The sequence below is a fragment of the Macaca mulatta genome, chromosome 17 (assembly GCF_049350105.2).
Source record: "Macaca mulatta isolate MMU2019108-1 chromosome 17, T2T-MMU8v2.0, whole genome shotgun sequence".
NCBI lineage: Eukaryota > Metazoa > Chordata > Mammalia > Primates > Cercopithecidae > Macaca > Macaca mulatta.
Genome location: NC_133422.1, coordinates 4,821,216 through 4,843,671, shown reverse-complemented (window position 1 = coordinate 4,843,671; position 22,456 = coordinate 4,821,216). Strand labels below are relative to the sequence as shown.

Below are 22,456 nucleotides of genomic sequence, written 5' to 3'. Positions count from 1 at the left end.
AAAAAAAAATTAAATTGCAATGTTCAATTTTCTGTATTTTGAGAAAAATTTAGTTGTGGGTACTACTTAATTTGGAGAGTTTTTTGTATTATTATTTTAAACTCACATAATAATTGTACAATATTTATGGGGCACAGTGGTGATATTTCAATATATGTATACAATGTGGAATGATCAAATCAGGGTAACATCACATCAAGCACTTATCATTTACTGGTATTAAAAACATTTGAGGCCGGGCGTGGTGGCTCACGCCTGTAATCTCAGCACTTTGGGAGGCTGAGGCGGGCGGATCACGAGGTCAGGAGATTGAGACCATCCTGGCTAACACGGTGAAACCCCGTCTCTACAAAAAAATACAAAAAACTAGCCGGGCGTGCTGGTGGCGCCTGTGGTCCCAGCTACTCGGGAGGCTGAGGCAGGAGAATGGTGTGAACCCAGGAGGTGGAGCTTGCAGTGAGCTGAGATCGTGCCACTGAACTCCAGCCTGGGTGACAGAGCGAGACTCTGTCTCAAAAAAAAAAAGAAAAAAAAGAACATTTGAATTCTTCTAGCTATTTTGAACTATACAATACATTGTCATTAACTGTAGTCACAGTAGGACTTATTCCTTCTGTCTAGCTCTATTTTTATATCCATTTACCAACATTTGGTTATCAAGATTTTGAGCATACCTGACCAGGGAGGAGAAATATACTTTCATTATTATTTAAAAGTTGATACTACAGAAAATATCAAAGACACACAAAAGCAAATAATACCATGAACCCACAATTATCAATCTTTTGCCAATATTGTTTCAACTATTTCCCCCCAACTTTTTTGGAGTATTTTAAAACAAATCTCACATATCATATTTTATGCAGAAAGTATTTCACTATCTATAACAAACAAGGACTTAAAAATAACTGCACTGTCTTACTCCAGCTAACAAAATTAAAAATAATTCCTTTGTCTTGCCAAATATTCAGTCCATCTGAAAATCTCCCCCCCAATGTGTCTCAAATGATGCTTTTATAGCTAGTTTGCTGAGATCACTTTGCGGGCTTATGGAGCTGGATGCCATTCTAGCACTGCATTGGTATGTGAACCTAAAACTCTCAGTGCATGGAAAAGAAGGAGTTCCAGGACAGAGATGGAAATGCTAGAGATGGTCTATCATGTGAGTCACACCACCCATTGGGCTGCATCTCCCATGTGACAGCAGCTTTTATAACTAATGTACTGCTAATCTCTCTAGGCCAGAGATGCTGCTGAGAGACGGTTCCACTGCAATGCAGACCTGGTCCTCCATGAAGGTGGGACATCTGTCATGGGAAAGGTGGACATAGTTACTATACCACACAGCAGGGCCAGCTTGGTCATCCGAATGGTTTAACCCATGAAATCTCTGGTTGTGCTGTTAACTGATCTCGGGGTCCCTAGGAACAAAACACATGAGTGATTCCACTAAGGTATCACAGGAGGAACTCTCCAGGGCTGGCGAGCAGAGCCCGACCTGAGCCACCATGACAGAGAAGACAAGGGAGGGCCCTCACTCAACTCCCAGACTCAGGCTTCTTGATGGAGCAGAGCCAGGGAGCCTCAGGGTAGCCATGTTAGTACAAGTCTTCTCCCTAGCTTTTCAAAGAGGACTCCTACCATCCGCCTGGTGACTGTGTCCTCAGGACAGGGAAACTCCCGGCAGCAAACGTAAGTAACACTCTTCCCAAGCCTTTCTGAGTAGGAGAGATTGGCTTTGGCAAGGTAAGGATTTAGCTCGTGTGCACTCCCAGTTAGGAGCTAATGGCTTGGCTGAATGGCCTGGAGGAATGTGGAAAGAACAAGATGGGCTGAGGATGGGTTTGGGGAAGGGGTATAACTGGCTACATCAGAATACACGCAAAGCATGAGATGATGTCCATCCTACATGAATCCTTATTGCAAGAGAAACTAATTAATCATCCTGTGGACATGATGTCCCAATGTGCAGCTAGATGCCAGTCTTCCTTCCCAGTCACCTTGATACTTGCTCAGTGGGTTCATAAAAAGGAAAAAAAATAAATAAATAAAGTAAAAAAAAAAAAGAAGCAAGCAAGAAAAAGGCCATGGTGGCAAAAATGGATGCCAAGCCTGGGCTAAACCACAGGAAGTCTGGGCCTTCCCCTCAACAAAGCTGATGATACGGTTCCCTGCAGGCACCAGACAGCCCCTTGTGGAAAGTTGATTGCAGTGGGGCCTTTTCATAATAGAGGGGGTGGTGATTTGTCCCTACTGGAAGGGCCACTTATGCTGGGCTTGGATTTGTTTCCTGCGCTGTCAGACCTTTGTGGATCCTCCAGAAGGCCCCGATCCTGTCGCAGCATCTCACATGCCACCCAGGCCCAGAACGTCACACAGGAGGAAGCACATGACTCCATCACACTCAATAATGACCAGATAAAAATCAAATGACAGAGGCAGCTTGGAGACACACCCAGAAGTTGCCACACTGCCCCGGACGGGACGCGGGCTCTGAAGCAGTGAGTAATTTGGAGAGGCTCGCCCACAGCAGAAGATTCAGAGCCGGAAACCAACGGTAAACATCGAAGCAGCTTCTTAGGATCACTTAACAACACACTTGCAAAATGTTTTCTTCCCACCTAGGAACTCTGCTCTGTTGAAACCAAATTTAGTGCCCCCCAAGGGAGAAGCACTTCCTCTGGAGTTCATAGTCCTGGCCACAAGGAATTAGAACCAAGGCTGGCCATTTTTGCCTCTTCATACCACTGGGAAAATGAGCACCCACGGAAAATGGGGATGGCTTTTGTGGTCACTGCTACTGTATTTCTCAAATGGACTAATGCAATCGCCTTCAAATCCATCTCCATTCCTCTTCCTTTTCCCCCACAAACTGCCCTCCCTCTCTAAGCATAAATCAGAACATACTATTTTCCTGCGGGCAATGGCTTCACACCACATTTAGAACAAGATCAGCCTCCTCATGACCTGCAGAGCCCTTTCCAGCCTCAGCCCACCTCCCAGCCTGCAACATCCTCGTCTGCCTCTTGCCCCCCGAGCTCCTGTCACTGTTACCTCCTTGCTGAACCTCAGACACATCGTGTTTCCTGCATGACTTTGGGCTTCTGATGCTCCTTCTGCTAGGACTCCTCCTCCCTCAGATCTCTGCCTCACTGCCTCCTATCCTACTCAGCTGTCCCCAGCATCACCTCCCCCACCTGCTCCTACTCCTCATATTACCCACAGTCATCTTCTCCAGGGCCGTCTCTGGCGCCTTGGCGCATCCTACGTATTGACTTATGGAGAATCTGTTCAAATGCTGAAATGTAAACTTTGCATGATGTTTGATTCTCCACAGCATCCCAACTTTTCTCTTTCCTTCCTTTCCCCGCCTTGCCATTCTGGTAGGGATGTGTTGCTTAAATCTGCCTCTGGTTATCAACACTGAAGAGGCACTGCATGGCACTGGAGGACTGGTTATCCTCAGAGGTCCCAGACTTGGAGGTGTCTGCCGCCACTGATGAAGCTCTGGGTGTCTCCCTCTAGGGAAGAACAGGTGCATCGTGTTAGAATGACACTCTTTGGAAACGAATATCCTCTATCCTGTTTTATTTTTCTTTAAAGTACTGTCTGCCCTGTTAAATACTTACTTGGCCTGCCTTCACATATAGAAGGCAACGGTCCCTGGAGGCAGACACTCCACCCTTCTCCCTGTTTCAGTGCCACCAGGCGGTGGACATATCACCTAAGCTCGGACAGCTGAATCCTCCATCCTGGGACCTGAACCCCTGGGTGAGTGACAGACAGACAGTCCTGAACTTCTAATAAGTTAACTCCTTATTATAACTCCAATAAGTATACACTTCTCCAAGACAGGGTCTTTAATGAAATGTTTTGTATTTTCAAAGGGCTCACTGGACACCTCCCTAACTCCTGGGACGGTGCCACGGCCAGTCTCCCATCACACGCCTTCCTGTGGCTCCTCCATTCCCAGGAGCGACCCTGGTTGCCATCCCTTCCCTGGCCTGGTTCCCTAGCCATCTCATCAATTCTGGGCACACACGGCACCCTTCCAATAAATTCCCTTTTTGCTTAAGATACATCACACACCGGGGTCTATTGCGGGGAGGGGACAGGGGCGAGGGACAGCATTAGGAGATAGACCTAATGTAAATGACGAGTTAATGGGTACAGCACACCAACATGGCACATGCATACATATGTGACAAACCTGCACGTTGTGCACCTGTACCCTAGAACTTAAAAGTATAATAAAAAAAAAAAAGATAGCCAGAGTTAGATGTTGTTGCTTTTCAACAAAAGAACCCCCAAAATTAAAACCTTTTTAAAATAACAACAAAAACCAGTGTTACAGAAAGCAGGGAACAGGCTGTGTGCACACAGGTATGGGGTGGGAGGAGGAGGGCTCTACATTCCTACTACCCTAACAATGCTATTGTTATTTCTGCCTATTCTTTTAAAATCTTCTGCCACATGGGTACACGCTGCCTATTGTTACAAACATGGTATATATTTTTGATTCAGTTGCGTCCTCCAAAAAGATGGTGAAGACTTAACCCTCAGTGCCCATGAGTGTGACCTTATTTGGAAACAGTCTTGGTAGATAATTACATTAAGGTGAGGTCATTAAGTTGGGCCCACAAGCAGTAAGCCTGGTGTCTTTACAGAGAGGGGAGATCTGAACACAGACAGACACATGGGAGAATGCCATGTGAACATGAAGGCAGAGATGAGGCAATGCTCCTACGAGCCAAGGAACGCTGAGGGTGCCAGACGCAAGGAGAGCAGCCTGGAGCAGACCCTCCCTCACAGCCCCCAGAAGCAGCGGACCCTGCTGACACGTCCATCTCGAATTTCTAGCCTGGGTCTGGGTTCTTTAGGGATCTCTACATGCAGGAACGACATACACGGACACCACAGGAGGAGCAAACTTCTCAAACTTAAGAGCCACCAGCCTAGCACACAGAGCATCTACCCCAGACAGCAAATGATGCACCGTTCTCCTGAGATGAGCCATCCTCGCTCCCAGACAAACGCGGCCTGGCCCGAGGGAGGCGCGGAGCTGCCGAACCTGCTGCCTCAGGTTAGCTGGAAACAGTCAGATGGGCCCGTGGCAGCTCTGAAAGGAAAGGGACTCTGAGACTCACTGTTGGATGCTCTCATCTGCCGCCGGCGTCCCACACGGTCCAACCCAATGGGGGTGCTCCGGGAGAACGTGAAGGGCCGGAACCGGGCCGACACAGCCTTGTAGGGTGGCACTTGGTGAGCAGGCATGGGCGGCCTGGAAGCTGGCTGCAAAAAGAAAGCAAAATCTCTGAGGAGGTGCCAGGAAGTGGCAGCTCCTGCAAGCACTTCACACGCATAGCTCTCTCACCTCGAAGCCACTCACAGACGTGAAATGGTTTCTCCAATCCTGCCACGAGTTGCAGGCTGCACCGAAGCCCGGTGGCAACTCGTGATGCTACAGTTTTTAACAACCCTGATCGGCTTACTGTCCTGCACCCTGCAGCCTCGTGTTTCATCTCACTTTTCTGCAACATGCCAACAGGTCCCACTAAGGAAAAAGAAGCTTCTGAGAAGAGGAAGGCACGTTTAGAAAGCAGGGGAGTTGTCACACAGACGCAGGGTCACTAAGGTAAAAAGATGATTTCCCGGGGTGGCCCTCTGGAGGAAGCCAGGGCAAGGCCACAACCCGGCCAGGGTGGCCAACTGTGATCCTCACATCCTTCTTCAGCCTCCTTCCTCCTTTACTCCTCCCTGCCGACACAGAGCCTGGCACAGATGAGCCTTCAGTAAGGATTTGTGGAGCTGAAGGCAAGCCTTGCCTCCCTAAACTCACACAGCAGTGGAGCTTCAGTTAAAAGCAGCGGCTTTCCATGTAGTTGCCCAGGTCTCTCTTACAATGCCCTTCTGGTTTTCCACAATAGCGATCCCTAAAACTATTAGTCAAAGGCCCAGTTGCTTCATGTGTTCCTTAGATTTCGTTTTTCCTCCTTTTGTTTATTACATGCATATTCTGCTTACGTAATTCCTTAGGTTTTCTTACAATTTTCTCACCCAATTCCCTAAATTAGGCTATAGTACAGAAAATCACTTTTCACTTTCCTTTTGGCTGCGCTGAAGGGAAACCCTTTCTAAGGCTCTAGAGCATCCGGGACTGCTGTTCTGAGTTAAAACGCGTGACCACCTGCTTCAGTGCAGAATCATGTCCCAACAGCAGAGCGCCTTCGGACAAAAGATTCTGAAAATTTTCATGGTATTCTGCAACTTAATTTTTGAACCTTAAGAAACCAGTTCAATTTATTTAAGCAAGGGTTTTTGACTGCTTGTTATACACAAGGCATTGTGTGGGGCTTTACAGGAAAAATGTAAACATATACAATCCAGTACTAGTACTGTATAGGATTTCCCTTTTAAGATAATTTTATGGGTTACTTATGACATCAGCTACCAAGTTTTAAAAATGAAAGTGGGCATATATATTACTCATATGGTGTTCTGTGAATGTTTACCACGTCCAGGGTATTAGCCTTCCCAAATAAGTATATACTTCTCCAAGATAGAGTCTTCAATTAAATGTTTTGTATTTTCAAACTGCTCACTGGATACCCGGATAAATATTTGTTGAATTACTAAACTATAGTAAGAAACCAATACTAAGTGTTTAATCCATTGTCCAACTATTACTAGTTGCAAAGTTGCAACTCAAAATAAATAAATAAATAAAATGGTAGAAAACAAAACACTTTCTTATCTCCTAAAAAACTATTTCTTCTTTACATTTTATTTATTTCTTCTTTACATTTTATCTTTACATTTTAACAACGAACAATACTGTCTTTTTCAACAATTTCTTTCAGGAGTGTTACTGAATACGTCCTGCTACCTTTCCCTGGTTAGAATCTCAGGTTATTCAGAAATCAACAGCAAATGAGTCTTAAGTATTATTTGAGATCCCAGGAAAGAAAGATTAGCAAAAGGCATCCAAACATCAGACGGTTAGCTTGAATTCATGCATGTTTTCACACAGTCAGGAAGAAAAGGTGGTTAAGCATACGGTGCTGCCCTTGACAACGCGAGAGAAAAAGCAGATCCAGCTTAGTGTGCAGAGAGAACAGAGGCAGGAAGCTGGAGGGCCTCTGCTGGCTTGGGGAGGTGCACACCAGATCTTACTTGTGTCAGAAGATTGTCCAGTTCCTCGGTCTGGTTGGTCCCATACAAGCTGACCCCACCTATCACGGAAATGGGGCGTCTTCTCCGGGCTCCTTTGGGGCAGCCCACTGGAGCATTCTGGTCTTCAGGGCTGGCAGAAGTCAAGCTTGCCTGGGGGTCCTCGTTCACACGGTCTTCCTTCTGGGGGTCTGCAGCAACCGAGTCTTCAGGAATAGACAAACTGCGGCTGGCCAGCTGGCCGTAGTCAGAGAACGGCCGAGGCCTTGGCCGTCTCCCAGAGCCCCATCTCCTCCTGGGGGTTCTCTGTGCCTCTGTCCTTTCCTCATCCTGTGATGAACCTCGCCTCCATGGACCATCATGGAAGACCTTTCAAATGCGAACAAGTCAGGTGAGCTCAATATCCAGGAAGGTATTCAAAAAGAACAAGCCACACATTCCCTCTCACCGCCATAGCCCTGCCTCGGGTTTTCTCGATTTCCTTGTTTATTAGAACAGCTATTTGTGTACTAGAACATGAAGACACAACTAAACCTTAATCAAAATAACCAAATCTATTATTATAGACTGATTCAATAGACTGATATTTCAATAACCATAATTGAAATAGTGGTTTGGTGACCAATGATGAGCTATGATAAAAGGCATTAAGAAAATCAGCACTGGGCCGGGCGCGGTGGCTCAAGCCTGTAATCCCAGCACTTTGGGAGGCCGAGACGGGCGGATCACGAGGTCAGGAGATCGAGACCATCCTGGCTAACACGGTGAAACCCCGTCTCTACTAAAAAATACAAAAAACTAGCCGGGCGAGGTGGCGGGCGCCTGTAGTCCCAGCTACTCGGGAGGCTGAGGCAGGAGAATGGCGGGAACCCGGGAGGCGGAGCTTGCAGTGAGCCGAGATCGCGCCACTGCACTCCAGCCTGGGTGACAGAGCCAGACTCCGTCTCAAAAAAAAAAAAAAAAAAAAGAAAATCAGCACTGGCCGGATGTGGTGGCTCATGTCTGTAATCCCAGCACTTTGGGAGGCCGTAGTGGGCAAATCACTTGAGGTCACAAGTTTGAGACCAGCTGGCCAACATGGTGAAACCCTATCTCTACTAAAATACAAAAACATTAGCCAGGTGTGTGGTGGCAAGTGCCTGTAATCCCAGCTACTTGGGAGGCTGAGGCAGGAGAGTCACTTGAACCTGGGAGGTGGAAGTTGCAGTGAGCTGAAACTGCACCTCTGCACTCCAGCCCGGGTGACAGAACGAGACTCTATCTCAAAAAAAAAAAAAAAAAAAAGGGGCAGGTGCAGTGGCTCAGGCCTGTAATCCCAGCACTTTGGGAGGCCGAGAGGGGCAGATCAGGAGGTGAGGAGATCGAGACCATCCTGGCTAACACGGTGAAACTCCGTCTCTACTAAAAATACAAAAAATTAGCCGGGCGTGGCGGCGGCGCCTGTGGTCCCAGCTACTAGGGAGGCTGAGGCAGGAGAATGGCAGGAACCCGGGAGGCGGAGCTTGCAGTGAACCGAGATGGCGCCGCTCACTCCAGCCTGGGCGACAGAGCGAGAGTCCGTCTCAAAAAAAAAAAAAAAAGAAGTGAATACGGAGCAAAGAGCACAGTGTGGGGTTTATAGATACTCTACTCCAACCCCTCATTTTTCAAATCGGGAAAACTGGGACCTAAAGAAGTGACACGACTTGCCCAGGGCCACACAGCTAATCAGTGGCAACAAAGACACAGAACAACGGGCTTCGTGATTTATTTTCCACAAGTTTTCCTGCAAGGCCACGTCACCTCTGCTCAAAAGACAATCCCGTGCAGGTTCCAGCAACTTCCCTCTGCTGCTGTCCACAGATGGCTCCTGCCGGGGCTGCCACCTCTAACTCTGTCTCCACTGACGGCATCCAGAATAGCATACAAACGGTTGTGAGCTGAAGGCTTTAAGAGAGTAGGCTTTTTTCCCACTGAACTCTTGTTACCTGCCTAAAAGCAGAGCCTCTCAAAAGAACTGAACTGTCACAAATCCCCTCCTGGGAACTGACTGCAACCAGGGAAAAGAGGGGAACCCACACCCACACACTGTCACAAAACTCATGTATTTTCCTGAAAGCCTATTTATCTTTCCTAGAAGCCACTTGCTTTCCCATAAGTTCTCTTCTCCCCTCCTAGTAAGATGCCACACACAGCTTAAACTCTAACCACCTCCTGGAGTCACTTTTTTTTTTTTTTGAGATGGAGTCGCACTCTTGTCACCAGGCTGGAGTACAGTGTGATCTTGGCTCACTGCAACCTCCACCTCCCAGGTTCAAGCGATTATCCTGCCTCAGCCTCTTTTTTGTTTGTTTGTTTTTTTTTGTTTTTTGAGACGTAGTCTCGCTCTGTCGCCCAGGCTGGAGTGCAGTGGCGCGATCTCGGCTCACTGCAAGCTCCGCCTCCCGGGTTCCCGCCATTCTCCTGCCTCAGCCTCCTGAGTAGCTGGGACTACAGGCGCCCGCCACCGCGCCCGGCTAATTTTTTGTATTTTTAGTAGAGACGTGGTTTCACCGTGGTCTCGATCTCCTGACCTTGTGATCCGCCCGCCTCAGCCTCCCAAAGTGCTGGGATTACAGGCGTGAGCCACCGTGCCCCGCCTGCCTCAGCCTCTTAAGTAGCTGGGATTACAGGCACGCACCACCACGCCCAGCTAATTTATATATATATATATTACTAGACACGGGGTTTCACCATGTTGGCCAGAATGGTCTTGAACTCCTGACCTCCTGATCTGCCCACCTCAGCCTCCCAAAATACTGGGATTACAGGAGTGAGCCACCACACCCTGCCTGAGTCACATTTTTCTATGAACTGTCTCTCACACACAGACACCCGCATACACGCAGGCATGTGAATAAACATGTCTTTTCTTTTGCTAATCTGTCCTCTGCCAATTTAATTCACAGGCCTTCAGAACAGAGTCAAAGAGTGTAGAGGAAATAGTTTTCCTCTTCAACATCGCTATAGGAAAATATGAGAGAAATCATGAAAAGGTTAATACTATTTTATCTATTACAAACGAAAAACACATTAAAGATAGCTTAAATTACCGAATGAAATGGCACAGACAACTTAAGTACACAGTGAGAATCAACCCAATTACATTACTGCCCCGTAATAAAAACGTTCAGGAACAACACGCTAGAAAAACAGAAGTACAAGAAGACCACAGGCAGGGAGCCGTCCACCTGCTCACAAACGGACGTGCAGTGCTTTGCTCTGTTCTGTTTTCAGTTAGTGTTTTGGGGTCTGGTTTGTTTCGGTTTTACACTTACGCAACACGCACCCTGCTTTCTCTCAGTCACGCCAAAAGCAAGGAACTGCTCCAGGCAGTGACAGATGCTGGGTACAGGCAGGTGAGCTCCAAGCAGGTCAGTAGACAGCGGGGGCAGGACTCGGGATCACTCCTTTAACACATCATGCCTCAGAGGCAGCACAGTAGAGCACACAAAACCAACTGCTGGCCGGTGCAAAGTGGCTCACACCTGTAATCCCAGCACTTTGGGAGGCTCAGGCAGGAGGAATGCTTGAGCCCAGGAGTTCGAGACCAGCCTGAGCAACACAGTGAACTGTCACCTCAAAATAAATACATAAATAAATAATAGCAGGGCGTGGTTGCATGTGCCTGTGGTCCCAGCTACTTGGGAGGCCGAGGAAGGAGGATTGCTTGAGCCCAGGAGATGGAGGCTGCAGTGAGCCATGATTGCACTACTGCACTGGGAGACAAAGCAAGACCCATTGTCAAAAAAAAAAAAAAAAAAAAAAAGAGAAACAACTGTAATTCTACGTTCAGTATTTATACAGTTCCAATGAAAATACAAAAGGAGAACACACTCCCTCTAAAAGGTAACACACATTCTAATAATAGCAAAACTTAGTCAACAGGATAATACATACAATTGAAATGTCCATTTTACTCCCAGCAAAAGTACAAAGAGAAAGAGAGGGGAAAACTCTGAGATTTAAGCTGACATTCAAACATTGATTCTTAGCCAAAAGATGGTTAAATTCCTTATGAAACAAATTTGAACTTTGATGGATATGCTAAAATTGAATCTTTTTTTTTTTTTTTAAAGCAAAGTTTATGTACTTCTGAACTACTACCAGGTTCATTCCAGGAAATGTAGTCTGCTTGTGATTCTACTTGGAACTGTGGACACACACACACTATCAAACAAACTTCTCCGGCAAGTGAGAGCCTACCTCAGAGTCTGGCACGGGCTGCCAGGGCCCATGGATGCACCAAAGAAACAGGCGGCTGGGCATAGCCACGTCCTCCGAAGAGTCTTTCTTGACTTTAAAACACCATCATGAAGAGCTACCCTCTTCCACGGCCATGCCAGAGCTCTGCCCCAGTCCAGACAATCCAGCCAGAGCCCTACCAGCTCCAAAACAGGCAGTTCACACCCCAGTCATAAACTTCTGTAAACAGACTTTCCAGTGGAATTACTGCCCTTGTAACTCTTGCTTCTCTGCATATATTTTGTTATTATTATTTTTGAGACGGAGTCTCGCTCTGTCGCCCAGACTGGAGTGCAGGGGCGCAATCTCGGCTCACTGCAAGCTCTGCCTCCCGGGTTCACGCCACTCTCCTGCCTCAGCCTCCCCAGCAGCTGGGACTACAGGTGCCTGCCAGCACGCCCGGCTAATTTTTTTTTTTTTTGTACTTTTAGTAGAGACGGGGTTTCACTGTGTTAGCCAGGATGGTCTTGATCTCCTGACGTGATTCGTCTGCCTCGGCCTCCCAAAGTGCTGGGATTGCAGGCATGAGCCACCGCGCCCGGCCATATATTTTATTTTATTTATTTATTTTGCAACAGTGTCACTCTGTTGCCCAGGCAGCAGCACAATCACAGCTCACTGCAGCCTCCACCTCCTGGGCTCAGGTGACCCTCCCATGTCAGCTGCTCAGGTAGCTGGGACTATAGGTGCGCACCACCGCATCAGTTCATCTGTTTATTTTTTGTAGAAACAGGGATTCACCATGTTGCCCAGGCTGGTCTCAGACTCCTGGGCTCAAGTAATTCACTTGCCTTTGCCTCCCCAAAGGGCTGCGATTACAGGTGAGAGCCACCGTGCCTGGCCTCTCCGCATATATTTTAAAGTGTTTTACTTATTATTACATGTTTTCTTCCTGTAAGATTTCATATTTTACTTTGCAAAACTAATAAGCCAATATAGGCTTTGTTACCTCCAGTGAGACACTTTAAAACATTTTCTTGAAACGACAGTGAAAACAAATTATTAACCAGACGAAAAATGAAAGATTCAGACAAAATAACTTGATTTCTCTTATATCCATTCAGAGGCCTAACCTAAAGGCCTAACCTAAAGGAAGTATAGTCAAACAGCAAGTATTCCAGTACCTGTGAGATTTTATTTAGAGATTGGGTCTTTGCAGATGGAATAAAGTTAAAATCAGGTCCCCCCGGGTTAGGTGGGCTGCAATGCAATGGCTGGTGTCCTTATGACGCAGATGGAAATTTGGACACAGACAAACATGAAAGGGAGAAAGCCACGGGAGGACGGAGGCAGAGACTGGAGTGATGCATCCACAGGCCAGGGGCACCAGGGAAGGCGAGCTGCCACTGCAGGCTGGACGAGACTAAAAAGAAGCCTCCTTCGCACCTTGGAGTGATTGTGGACTTGTCAACACTTTGATCTCAAACCTCCGGCCTCCAGAACGGTGAGAGAACAGATGTCCACTGTTTTAGGCCACCTAGGTTGTGGTGATTTGTTAGAGTAACCCTAGGAAACTCATACAGCAAGGTAATTCAGAAGAAAACTAAAGCACAGGGACTCTGGGCATACCAAAGGTTTTTTGGAGATGATATAAATACAATAAACGGACTCCCCAGTTTTCTCCTAGGGTACCAGCATCCTGGCTACCACGAGAATTCACATACAGGGGTCGAGGTGAGATGGAAAACACCTCAGCAGTGGATGCCACAGAGGACCACAGTGAACGCTGCAATTTCTGAATGCCTATGAGGTGCCAGACCTATGCCAGGCATACATGCTACCTTGCTTAATCTTCTCAGCCACCCTGTGAGGCAGATACTGTTCACAGAATTTTACTGATTAAGACACCAGGGCTGAAATAGATGAAATGATTTGCTCACATTAATAGAGCCAGAAAAGGGAAGGGCTTATGTTACAACCCAGTCTGTCTGACTTCAAAACCTCCGTCTCTCCTCTATAAAGCCTGCATATGTAGCATGTACTTTTACAGGAGGAAAATAGAGCTTTGCAGGTTTTCCTTCCCTCAGGTGTAGAACTGCTGGAGGGAGGGGAGAGAGAATGGCAATTATCAGAGGCTCTGGTAACATGTGCCCTGGGCAATCTGGTAAAACCTACAGACCCCAGAATGACACGTTCACATGCATAAAAGAAAATGAGAGAGGATTGTAAAGTAAGACGATTTAAAAGAGCTGTAATGTGGTAACATATGTCAGGTATGAATTAAGAGGATGGGTGTGAGGTAGTGATTCTGAAGTATTGATGAGTGATGTCAATATATTTCAAGACATGAGAAAAACCTGTTGTATAATGTGAGAAAGGTCTGTAATTAGACAATATCACCAATATCTAAAATTCCTGGGTTAGATAACAACACTTAAGAGTATCTAGGGCATCAGTCTTGTGCTCCAATTCTTAAAAAACGAAAATTTAGGCCTTACAACTTATAAAGTCAAAAAAGTAGCATCTCACTATCCCAGAACTATATCTCATTACCCAACGTCCCTTAAATGAAAATTAATGTGTCATAACCAAAAATACCCTGCACAGGCCTGTTTTTATGTGTTGCAACGATCTGTCCCAGGATTTTAAGTGGGTAAGGGGAACGCATAGGATCCCAGATGAATTGCCATATTTTGAGGAGCTGAAAGCAGGAACAAGGAAATATTTACATATGCAGAAAGAGGTAAGTTTGAGCCTTAATGACATTTTTTCTTGTGGGAGGGGGTAGTATTTTTAACACCAAAGGAATAACATGTTACATTCACTTAGAAATCAGATTTTCAAGTTGCTTTCCCATCTAACTATGATTATATTTTCCAAGAAGCAAAGAAGACATAATTACCCCCATTTTAAGATGAGAAGACAATGGATTTACTGAAAGATAAGAGCAAGCGAGATAGTTCAGGAACTTTAATTTCATCTTTGGAAGACCAGCACTAAACAGGACCCCACCATTAATAGCAGTAGGTAAGAAAGATGCCAAATGGCTTTATGGGTTATAGCAAAAACCCTTAGCAGCAATTGATGCTGCTCCCCAAAAAGCCTTCATGAGCGTATCACACGCAGTCTGCACTGCTGGCTTCTCCCTGCGTATTTCTCTGGGCTATTTCTCCATTCATCCATGTGTGTGTAGACACAGTCACGTGCATGCATCTGGCTAGGACTCTTCCGTGCTGGTTCCTCCCACAGTCCCGACCTTCACTTCTTTCCAACGTTCTCTTTCTCTCTCCTTGCCTAGGCCCTCTTCCCCTAACTGTCGTGTATGGAACCAAGAGTCGATTTTGTTTCATGGAATAAATCATATTAGGTTTCCCATCCTTAATTTTTATAACAATGAGGTGGAATTTTCTTTTCTTTTTTCCTTTTTTTTTTTTTTTTTTTGAGACAGTCTCACTCTGTCACTCAGATTGGAGTAAGTAGCACGATCTCGGCTCACTGCAGCCTTGAACTCCCAGGCTCAAGTGATCCTCCCACCTTGGCTTCCTGAGTAGCTGAGACTACAGGCATGCACCACCAGGCCCAGCTAATTTTTAAGTTTCTGTAGAGACAGGGGTCTCACTATGTGGCTCACGCTGGTCTCAAACTCCTGGGCTCAGGCAATCCTCCCGCTTCGGCCTCTCAAAGTGCTGGGATTACAGGAGTGAGCTGCCATGCCTGGCCTGCTGGAATAACCTTTCTGTCTAAGCTGCCTTTGGCTTTCGTAGCCCTCAATGGGGTGTGTGTGTTGCAGGGGAAGTGAATTATCCCGGCACGCGGGGAGGTGCCCCATAAACGGGGCCTGCCACCAGGCGGGCTTCCTGGTCCTCCACCCCCTGGCTCTTTCCACCGGTCCAGGCATGGCTCCGTGCATCACTCAGGCAGGCTGAGGAACAACCACCGCGAGGGGAGGCGCTCCTGTAAGAGCCCAGTTACCCATGCAAAGTGGAGGACAAGAGGGATGGCCTCTGACCCACTTCAAAACTAAGTAAATGGCAAAACGCCCTGCATTGCACTGAGTGACGCCGTCTCACGAATGTGCCTGTCCAAGGTGGCTCTGCTGCACCCCTCACAGTTTCCGCTGCTTTAGGGACCATCTTGGGAAGGGGAAGACAGGGTTATTCAGTTGTCCCTTCTTTCCTCAGGCCTGGCTCTTAGGACAGGGCCTGGGCCAGAAACAGACCAGGCACGATACTGGAAGTAGAAACATTTACTGGGTTACTCTTTCTGTGGCCTGTAGGTAAAAATAAATAATAACTCTGGGCTACATTCTTACAAATGTGCTGCATTTTTTTACTAGGATGTTAGGTTTTAACCTGTAAGAATCTTCAGTGGTTGGTGGAATTCTGACAGCAAATGAAGCACAAGTGACTAAGCTAAACTTTTCTAATTACTACGGAATGGGGTTACGTGCAAGTCAGTAATCGTGACATCATTTAAAGAGTCTCCAAACAACAACAACAACAAAAATAAGCAACTATTATAACCCAGAAAACTGTGGCCTTGTCCCTTGGATTCAGGAAACAGTTTGGTCATTTGTTAAACATTTTCAAACAATGAATGTTTATCTCCCTTGAAGTAGGAGAGGAGCATGGTGGTGATATTAGATACTTCAATTGTCCTTGAATGTGTTACATGGATGATAAAAGATGCTGAAAACACAGCTGGTGACCCCACGGCCTTGTATCTAACCTGTTTTATAGACTGATATGGTAGTTTATTTAAAAATGCAAATATACGGAAGTTCATGGAGAACACTTACTTTGATACTATGAGCCCAGTTCCACGAGCATAAAAAACACTAGTACTTAAGAAAAATGTAATCACTAGTGAAATCTTAGAATACAAGATGGAGAAATCAGTGTAGCTGAACTCCTCTTCAATTTAAAGAAAGGAAGGAACTCCATATGACAGTGACAAACTCCATTCCAGCCCCTGTGATCATGTCCTGTGCCCCTCACCTCACCTGCCTCCCTCACTCACATCACAGACACGTGTCACCACCCTCACCCCAAAACCATCACTCCCAGGCTGATGGTTTTCCCCCTTAGCCTCAATAATAATTATTCAAGGGAGTTCTGTTTTTTAGGCTCAAGTACAACATCCAGACCATCCTGCCATCTCAAAATCAATAGTAACAGGATGCTGAAACTGACATCCAGGTGGAGAAAACAAACTGGTAGGTTGCATTTTTTTTTTTTTTTTAAGACAGGGTCTCACTCTGTCATCAGGCTGCAGTGCAGTGGCACAATTACGGCTCACTGCAGCTTCAACCTTCAGGGCTCAAGTGATCCTTCTGCTTGGCTAATTTTTGTATTTTTAGCAGAGATAGGGTTTTGCCATGCTGGTCAGGCTGGTCTTGAACTCTTGAGCTCAAGCGATCCACCTGCTTCAGACTCCCAAAGTGCTGAGATTACAGGTGTGAGACACCATACCTGGCCATAGGTTGCAATTTTATGCCTGGACTAATTAAGAGTAAAGAGACAGTTTAAAGCCATCATATTATGAAATAAATGCACATAATTACCACATCTTAAAACATGTTTCATCTCTGAAATACATGCTAAAGAATATAGAGGTCTACTTTCAAACTTGTTATTTTCAATGAGTGAAAAAACACGATTTTATAAAAATGAACTTACTTTCCTCTTTGGAAATTAAACTTATTGACTGAGGAGGACTTAGTATTTCAAGAGTAATAACCACATTTTAGCTCTGAATATGTTAGCAACCTGTTGTCTTTCTCTTTTTTTGGGGGGGCGGGGGGCAAGGTCTCTATCTGACACCCAGGCTGGAGTGCAGTGGTGCAATCTCAGCTCACTGCAGCCCCCACCTCCTAGGCTCAGGTGATCCTCCTACCTCAGCCTCCCGAGTAGGTGGGACTAGAGGTACGCACCACCACGCCTGGCTAATTTTTCTATTTTTAGCAGAGACAGAGTTTTGCCATGTTGCCCAGGCTGGTCTTAAACTCCTGGTTTCAAGGGATCCACTCACCTCAGCCTCCCAAAGTGTTGGGATTACAGGTGTGAGCCATCATACCCAGACTGTTGTTTATCTTTCTTTGTAATTTCATACTCTCCTGTCCCTGGCCTCCATCCCATGATATAAATAAACTTACTTTCATTTAATTACTGATTGAGGACCACTAAGTATTTCAAAATCAGTGACCATGTTTCAGATAACGGAGTCAGCCATCCTGTCCCTATCTCCTCCATCATCTCCTGAAATCCTGCGCCACTCTACAAACAAATTAGTTGCAATTTTCCTCCCCCCATTCTCAACAATCCTGTTCTGAAGCTGTCTTACTTAGTCTCAGATACATGAGGAACAAGGTAATGGGTCCTTGCCAACAATAAGCTTTTATACTTTTATTAATTATACACGATTGTATCACACCTGCTTTAAACTCGTAAGAGTCCAGGGCCTCCCTGACCAGGTAAACACCCACCTCTGACGTGCTGTGCGCCACAGACACTCGGGCCACGTGGACTCTCTGCACACAGGAGCCATCACAAAGGAAAGGCAAGATCGCAAGGAGCACCCGGAGTGCTTCTATTTTCACTGAGGAATACAAGAATCTAATGTGTTCTGCTGCCAAATATTTCCAGTAGGTTTAATTCAAAACTTGGCAGTTAAAGAATTACAGGTGAAAAATTTATGCCACAAAGAGTAAAAATGCAAAGCCAAATGTACAAGGTATCCTCACGGTAAACATGTGAAAAGCATATAATATACATTAAACAGTGAGGCTGTAATCCTTTGCCTGGTCACAAACTGTTAACAAGGCTTCAGCCACCTGTCCCCTACCTGTGGCATTGACCTACTAAACATGGCACCGCTCTGGCCCTGGAGTCACCCTGCAGTCCAAGGTGGCTTTCTTTCCTGTATCACCCAGTGAACTCCCAAAACAAATGGCCAGAAAACGGACTGAAGCACCTTAGCAGAGCCAGCCCATCCCAACCAGCCAAAACATTCCCACTAAAACATCGAGGAGAGGCTGGGGACAGCGGCTCACACCTGTAATCCCAGTACTCTGGGAGGCCGAGGTGGGCGAATCACTTGAGGTCAGGAGTTCGAGACCAGCCTGGCCAACATGGCGAAACCCTGTCCCTATTAAAAATGTAAAAACTAGCCGGGAATGGTGGTGCACACCTGTAATCCCAGCTGCTCAAGAGGCACAAGAATCGCTTGAACCCGGGAGGCGAAGATTGCAGTGAGCCGAGATTATGCCACTGCACTCCAGTCTGGGAGACAGAGCAAGACTCTGTCTCAAAAAAAAAAAAAAATAAAAAAAATAAAAAGTCAATGAGAAGAACTGGTTTGGGCTGGAACTTGTGCAGCAGGAAGTGACCCAAGTTCAGAGGTAAGAATGGTACACATGGAGTCACAAGAGAAAGTGGAACGTAAATTTATCGACCATGATACCAGCATTTGAAACATGCCCTTAACCTACAGTACATCATTTAATTTTGCATGTGTGGTAAAAAATATATATATTTTACATATTTAATATATTGTATATTATATACATTTAATATATTATACATAATATTTACATACTATATATTTAATATATTATATATTTACATTCTATATATTTAATATATTATATATAATATATAATAAACATATGTTTATATATTATATATTTATATATATAAACAAAATATATATATATAAAATGTCTACTATTTTGACTACTTTTTAAAAATTGTAACATGGGGGTCTGGTTATGTTGCCCAGGCTGGTCTCAGACTCTTGGCCTCAAGTGATCTGCCCATCTTGGCTTCCTGAGTAGCTTGAGATTACAGGTATGTGTCCCTGCACCCAGCTCCATTTTAATTATTTTTAGGTGTATGAGTCAGTGGGATTAAGTACATTCACACTGTTATGTAATTATCACCACCATCCATCTCCAGAACTTTTTCATCTCTCCCAAATGTATCTCTGTATCCATTAAATACTCTCTTCCCCCTCAACTCCTGGCAATGACTACTCTACTTTCTGTCTCTATGAATTTGACTACTCTACGGCTCTCCTATGAGTGGAATCATACAGTATTTATTGTTTTGTGATTGCCTGATTTCACTTAGCATAATGTCCTCAAGGTTCAGCTACACTGTAGCATGTTTTATTTTGTTTTGTTTTGAGATGGAGTCTTACTCTGTCGCCAGTGCTTGGAGTGCAGTGGTGTGATCTCGGCTCACTGCAACCTCTGTCTCCTGGGTTCAAGAGATTTCCTGCCTCAGCCTCTGCCTCCCAAGTAGCTGGGACTACAGGCACCTACCATTACGCCCAGCTAATTTTTTGTATTTTTAGTAGAAACGGGGTTTCACCACGTTGGCCAGGCTGGTCTCAAACTCCTGACCTCATGATTCACCAGCCTCAACCTCCAACAAGTGCTGGGATTACAGACGTGAGCCACCATGCCCAGCCTGCAGCATGTTTGCTAAGGCGTAAATGATATTCCACCGTGTGTGTACGCACTATGCTTTTTATCCATTTGTCCATCAGTGGACACTCGGGCTGTTTCCTTGTTTTGCCTCTTATGAACAGTGCTGCTGTGAACATGGGTGTCTACATACCTGCCTGAGTCCTGCTTTCAATTCTCTTGGGCATATACCCAGAAATGGAACTGCTGGATCAGACAGTAATTCTACGCTTAACTCTGGAGGAATCAGCACACTGTTTCTCACAGTGGCTGTACCATCATTTTATACTCCCACCAGCAGCACACAAGGGTTCCAATTTCTCCATATCTTTGTGAACACTTGTTTTTTTTTTATAGTAGCCACTCTTAATGGGTGTGAAGTGGTATCTAACATGGTTTAAATTTGCATTTCCCTAATGATTAGTGACACTGAAGATGTTTTCATATACTTTATCATTTGCATATATATACATATACACACACACACACACACACATATATGTATGTATTTTTTTTTTTTAGATGGAGTCTCTGTCACCCAGGCTGGGGTGCAGTGGTGCAACCTTGGCTCACTGCAACCTCCGCCGCCTGGGTTCAAGCGATTCTCCTGCCTCAGCAGCCTCCCTGAGTAGCTGGGACTACAGGTGCACACCACCACGCCCAGCTAATTTTTTTTGTATTTTTAGTAGAGACAAGGTTTCACCATGTTGTCCAGGCTGGTCTTGAACTCCTGACCTCAGGTGATCCACCCGCCTCACCTGCATATCTTCTTTAGAGAAATGTCTATTCAAGTCCTTTGCCCATTTTTTAAATGGGGCTGTGTTTTTTGTTATTGTTGAAGATATCATTTAATTTAAAAGCTCTCTGAAGTAGATGCATTTAATTCTATTTTACAGATAAGAAAGATTAAGCGATTCCTCAAGAGATGAGGAGGCTAGTAAATGGTGAGAAAGTCTGCATACCACATCGCAAAGCCGATGCTGATTCTAGGCCTCCTTCCCCATTTGGAGACCGAGCTACAGGCCCGGCCCCACCCCTCACTAGTTATGTGACAGTCCTTGAACTTTTCCAAGCCTCAGTTTACTCATCTGTTAAAGCAAATACAAAAATCACCTATGTCACAGGTGGCTGGGAAAATCGAATGCAACAGTGTTGCACAATGGAACTTTGTTCACTGAAAAGGCATCATATCAATCTGTTATTATTGATATTCTTATTTTCAAGAAACAGTTACTTTGTAAAATCCTAAATGAGTTGGTAAAAATTCCAGTTCTCAGTAGCGGATGGAGCAATTGCTAGACTTACACTCCTTAACATATTTCAGACCAAATTCTTCATTTGATTTGAGACAGGGTTTCACTCTGTCACCCAGGCTGGAGTGACGTGGTGCAACCACAACTCACCGTGGCCTCAATCTCCCAGGCTCAAGCAATCCTACCACCGTGGCCTCCTGAGTAGCTGGGACCACAGGTGTGCACCACCACCCTGGCTAACTTTATTTTTGTTAGAGACAAGGTCTCACTATGCTGTCCAGGCTGGTCTCAAGCTCCTGAGTTCAAGTGATCCAGCCTTGACCTCCCAAAGTTCTGGGATTTTAGGTATGAGCCACCACGTCAGCCAGACAAATTCTTCATCGCACCACTTCTTGCTTGAAAAGTTTTTATTTCATTTTTTGCCAGAGGGAATTTTTGTCTGTAGAAACATACATTCAAGTTATAATACCGTTCAATTTAAAAAAAAAGATTAAAAGCAATCTTTCTCTTTTCCTGGCTTGCCTCCCTGGCTTAAACCACAGCACCACTCTATTCCGAAGTACAGGACACTTTATACCTAGAGGAGCCTCAGCCTGGACAGCCAGTCTCAAAGTTTGCGCTGACAAAAGTCGTTTTCCCGAGTTGATTGCTGATAGTCCAAATTGTTGGGTCTAAACCTCAGGGACTCTAATTCAGTAGCTTTGGGTGAGGCTCAGAAATCTGTAGCTTTGGTTTGTACCTCAGGGCGGGGTCTCTGCTCTGGCTATAACTTAGAAGTATATTATTTGCAAAGTTTAACTGGTCTGTACTGAAATGTCTGACCAAAGGAAGTAATTTTAATCATAACAATGATTTATGTTATAAAAGCTACTATTTACCGGATTTACCGTGTTCCAAGGCACTGTGGTAAGTACCTTACGTGCATTATTTCATTTAATTCTGGCAGTACTATTATCCCAATTTTTAAAGAAGTTGAGGCTTAAGTAGGTCAACTGTCTTTCTTAAGAACACACTGCTAGTTAGCAATAAAACTAGGACAGACCTCAGCAGAACAAGGCCCAACTACTTTACACCATCCAGCTTCCTGATCACTCAAGTTGGGAATGGCTAGCTGGCAGCCATGTGGATCCTGGTATCCTAGAAAGTTACTAGATCAGTGCAGGGCAGCAAGCAGCTGTGAATGCTATATCCTCTCCAACCCACAGGACCCCTCTCTCTACTCTCACACCAGCTGACTCCCTGAAGTCTGTCCCAGAGTATTGCAAATGGTGGTTTTGTCCCCAGACTGTCGGAAGTACAAGAAACAGGTAATGTTCAGTTTATACAGTGACTTGTGGCAATGGGTACTCCGACCCCCACCAAC

At 45.4% G+C, this 22,456-nt stretch overlaps 1 protein-coding gene across 5 annotated transcripts in view; it reads right to left on the bottom strand.

Moving 5' to 3' along the window:
* Positions 1-22,456, bottom strand: part of SPATA13 (spermatogenesis associated 13) — a 153,092-nt gene that overhangs the window by 53,846 nt on the left and 76,790 nt on the right. For 4 of the 5 annotated variants that reach the window (XM_028837286.2, XM_077974273.1, XM_077974272.1 and 1 more), the window contains exons 3-4: positions 7,174-7,539; positions 5,148-5,292 (exon numbers count right to left, since the gene is read on the bottom strand). In XM_028837286.2, the coding sequence (XP_028693119.2) occupies positions 5,148-5,292; positions 7,174-7,539 (511 nt within the window). Of the gene's footprint in view, positions 1-5,147; positions 5,293-7,173; positions 7,540-11,394; positions 11,563-22,456 lie in introns of those variants that run through there. The other variant, XM_077974275.1, reaches the window with a different exon arrangement.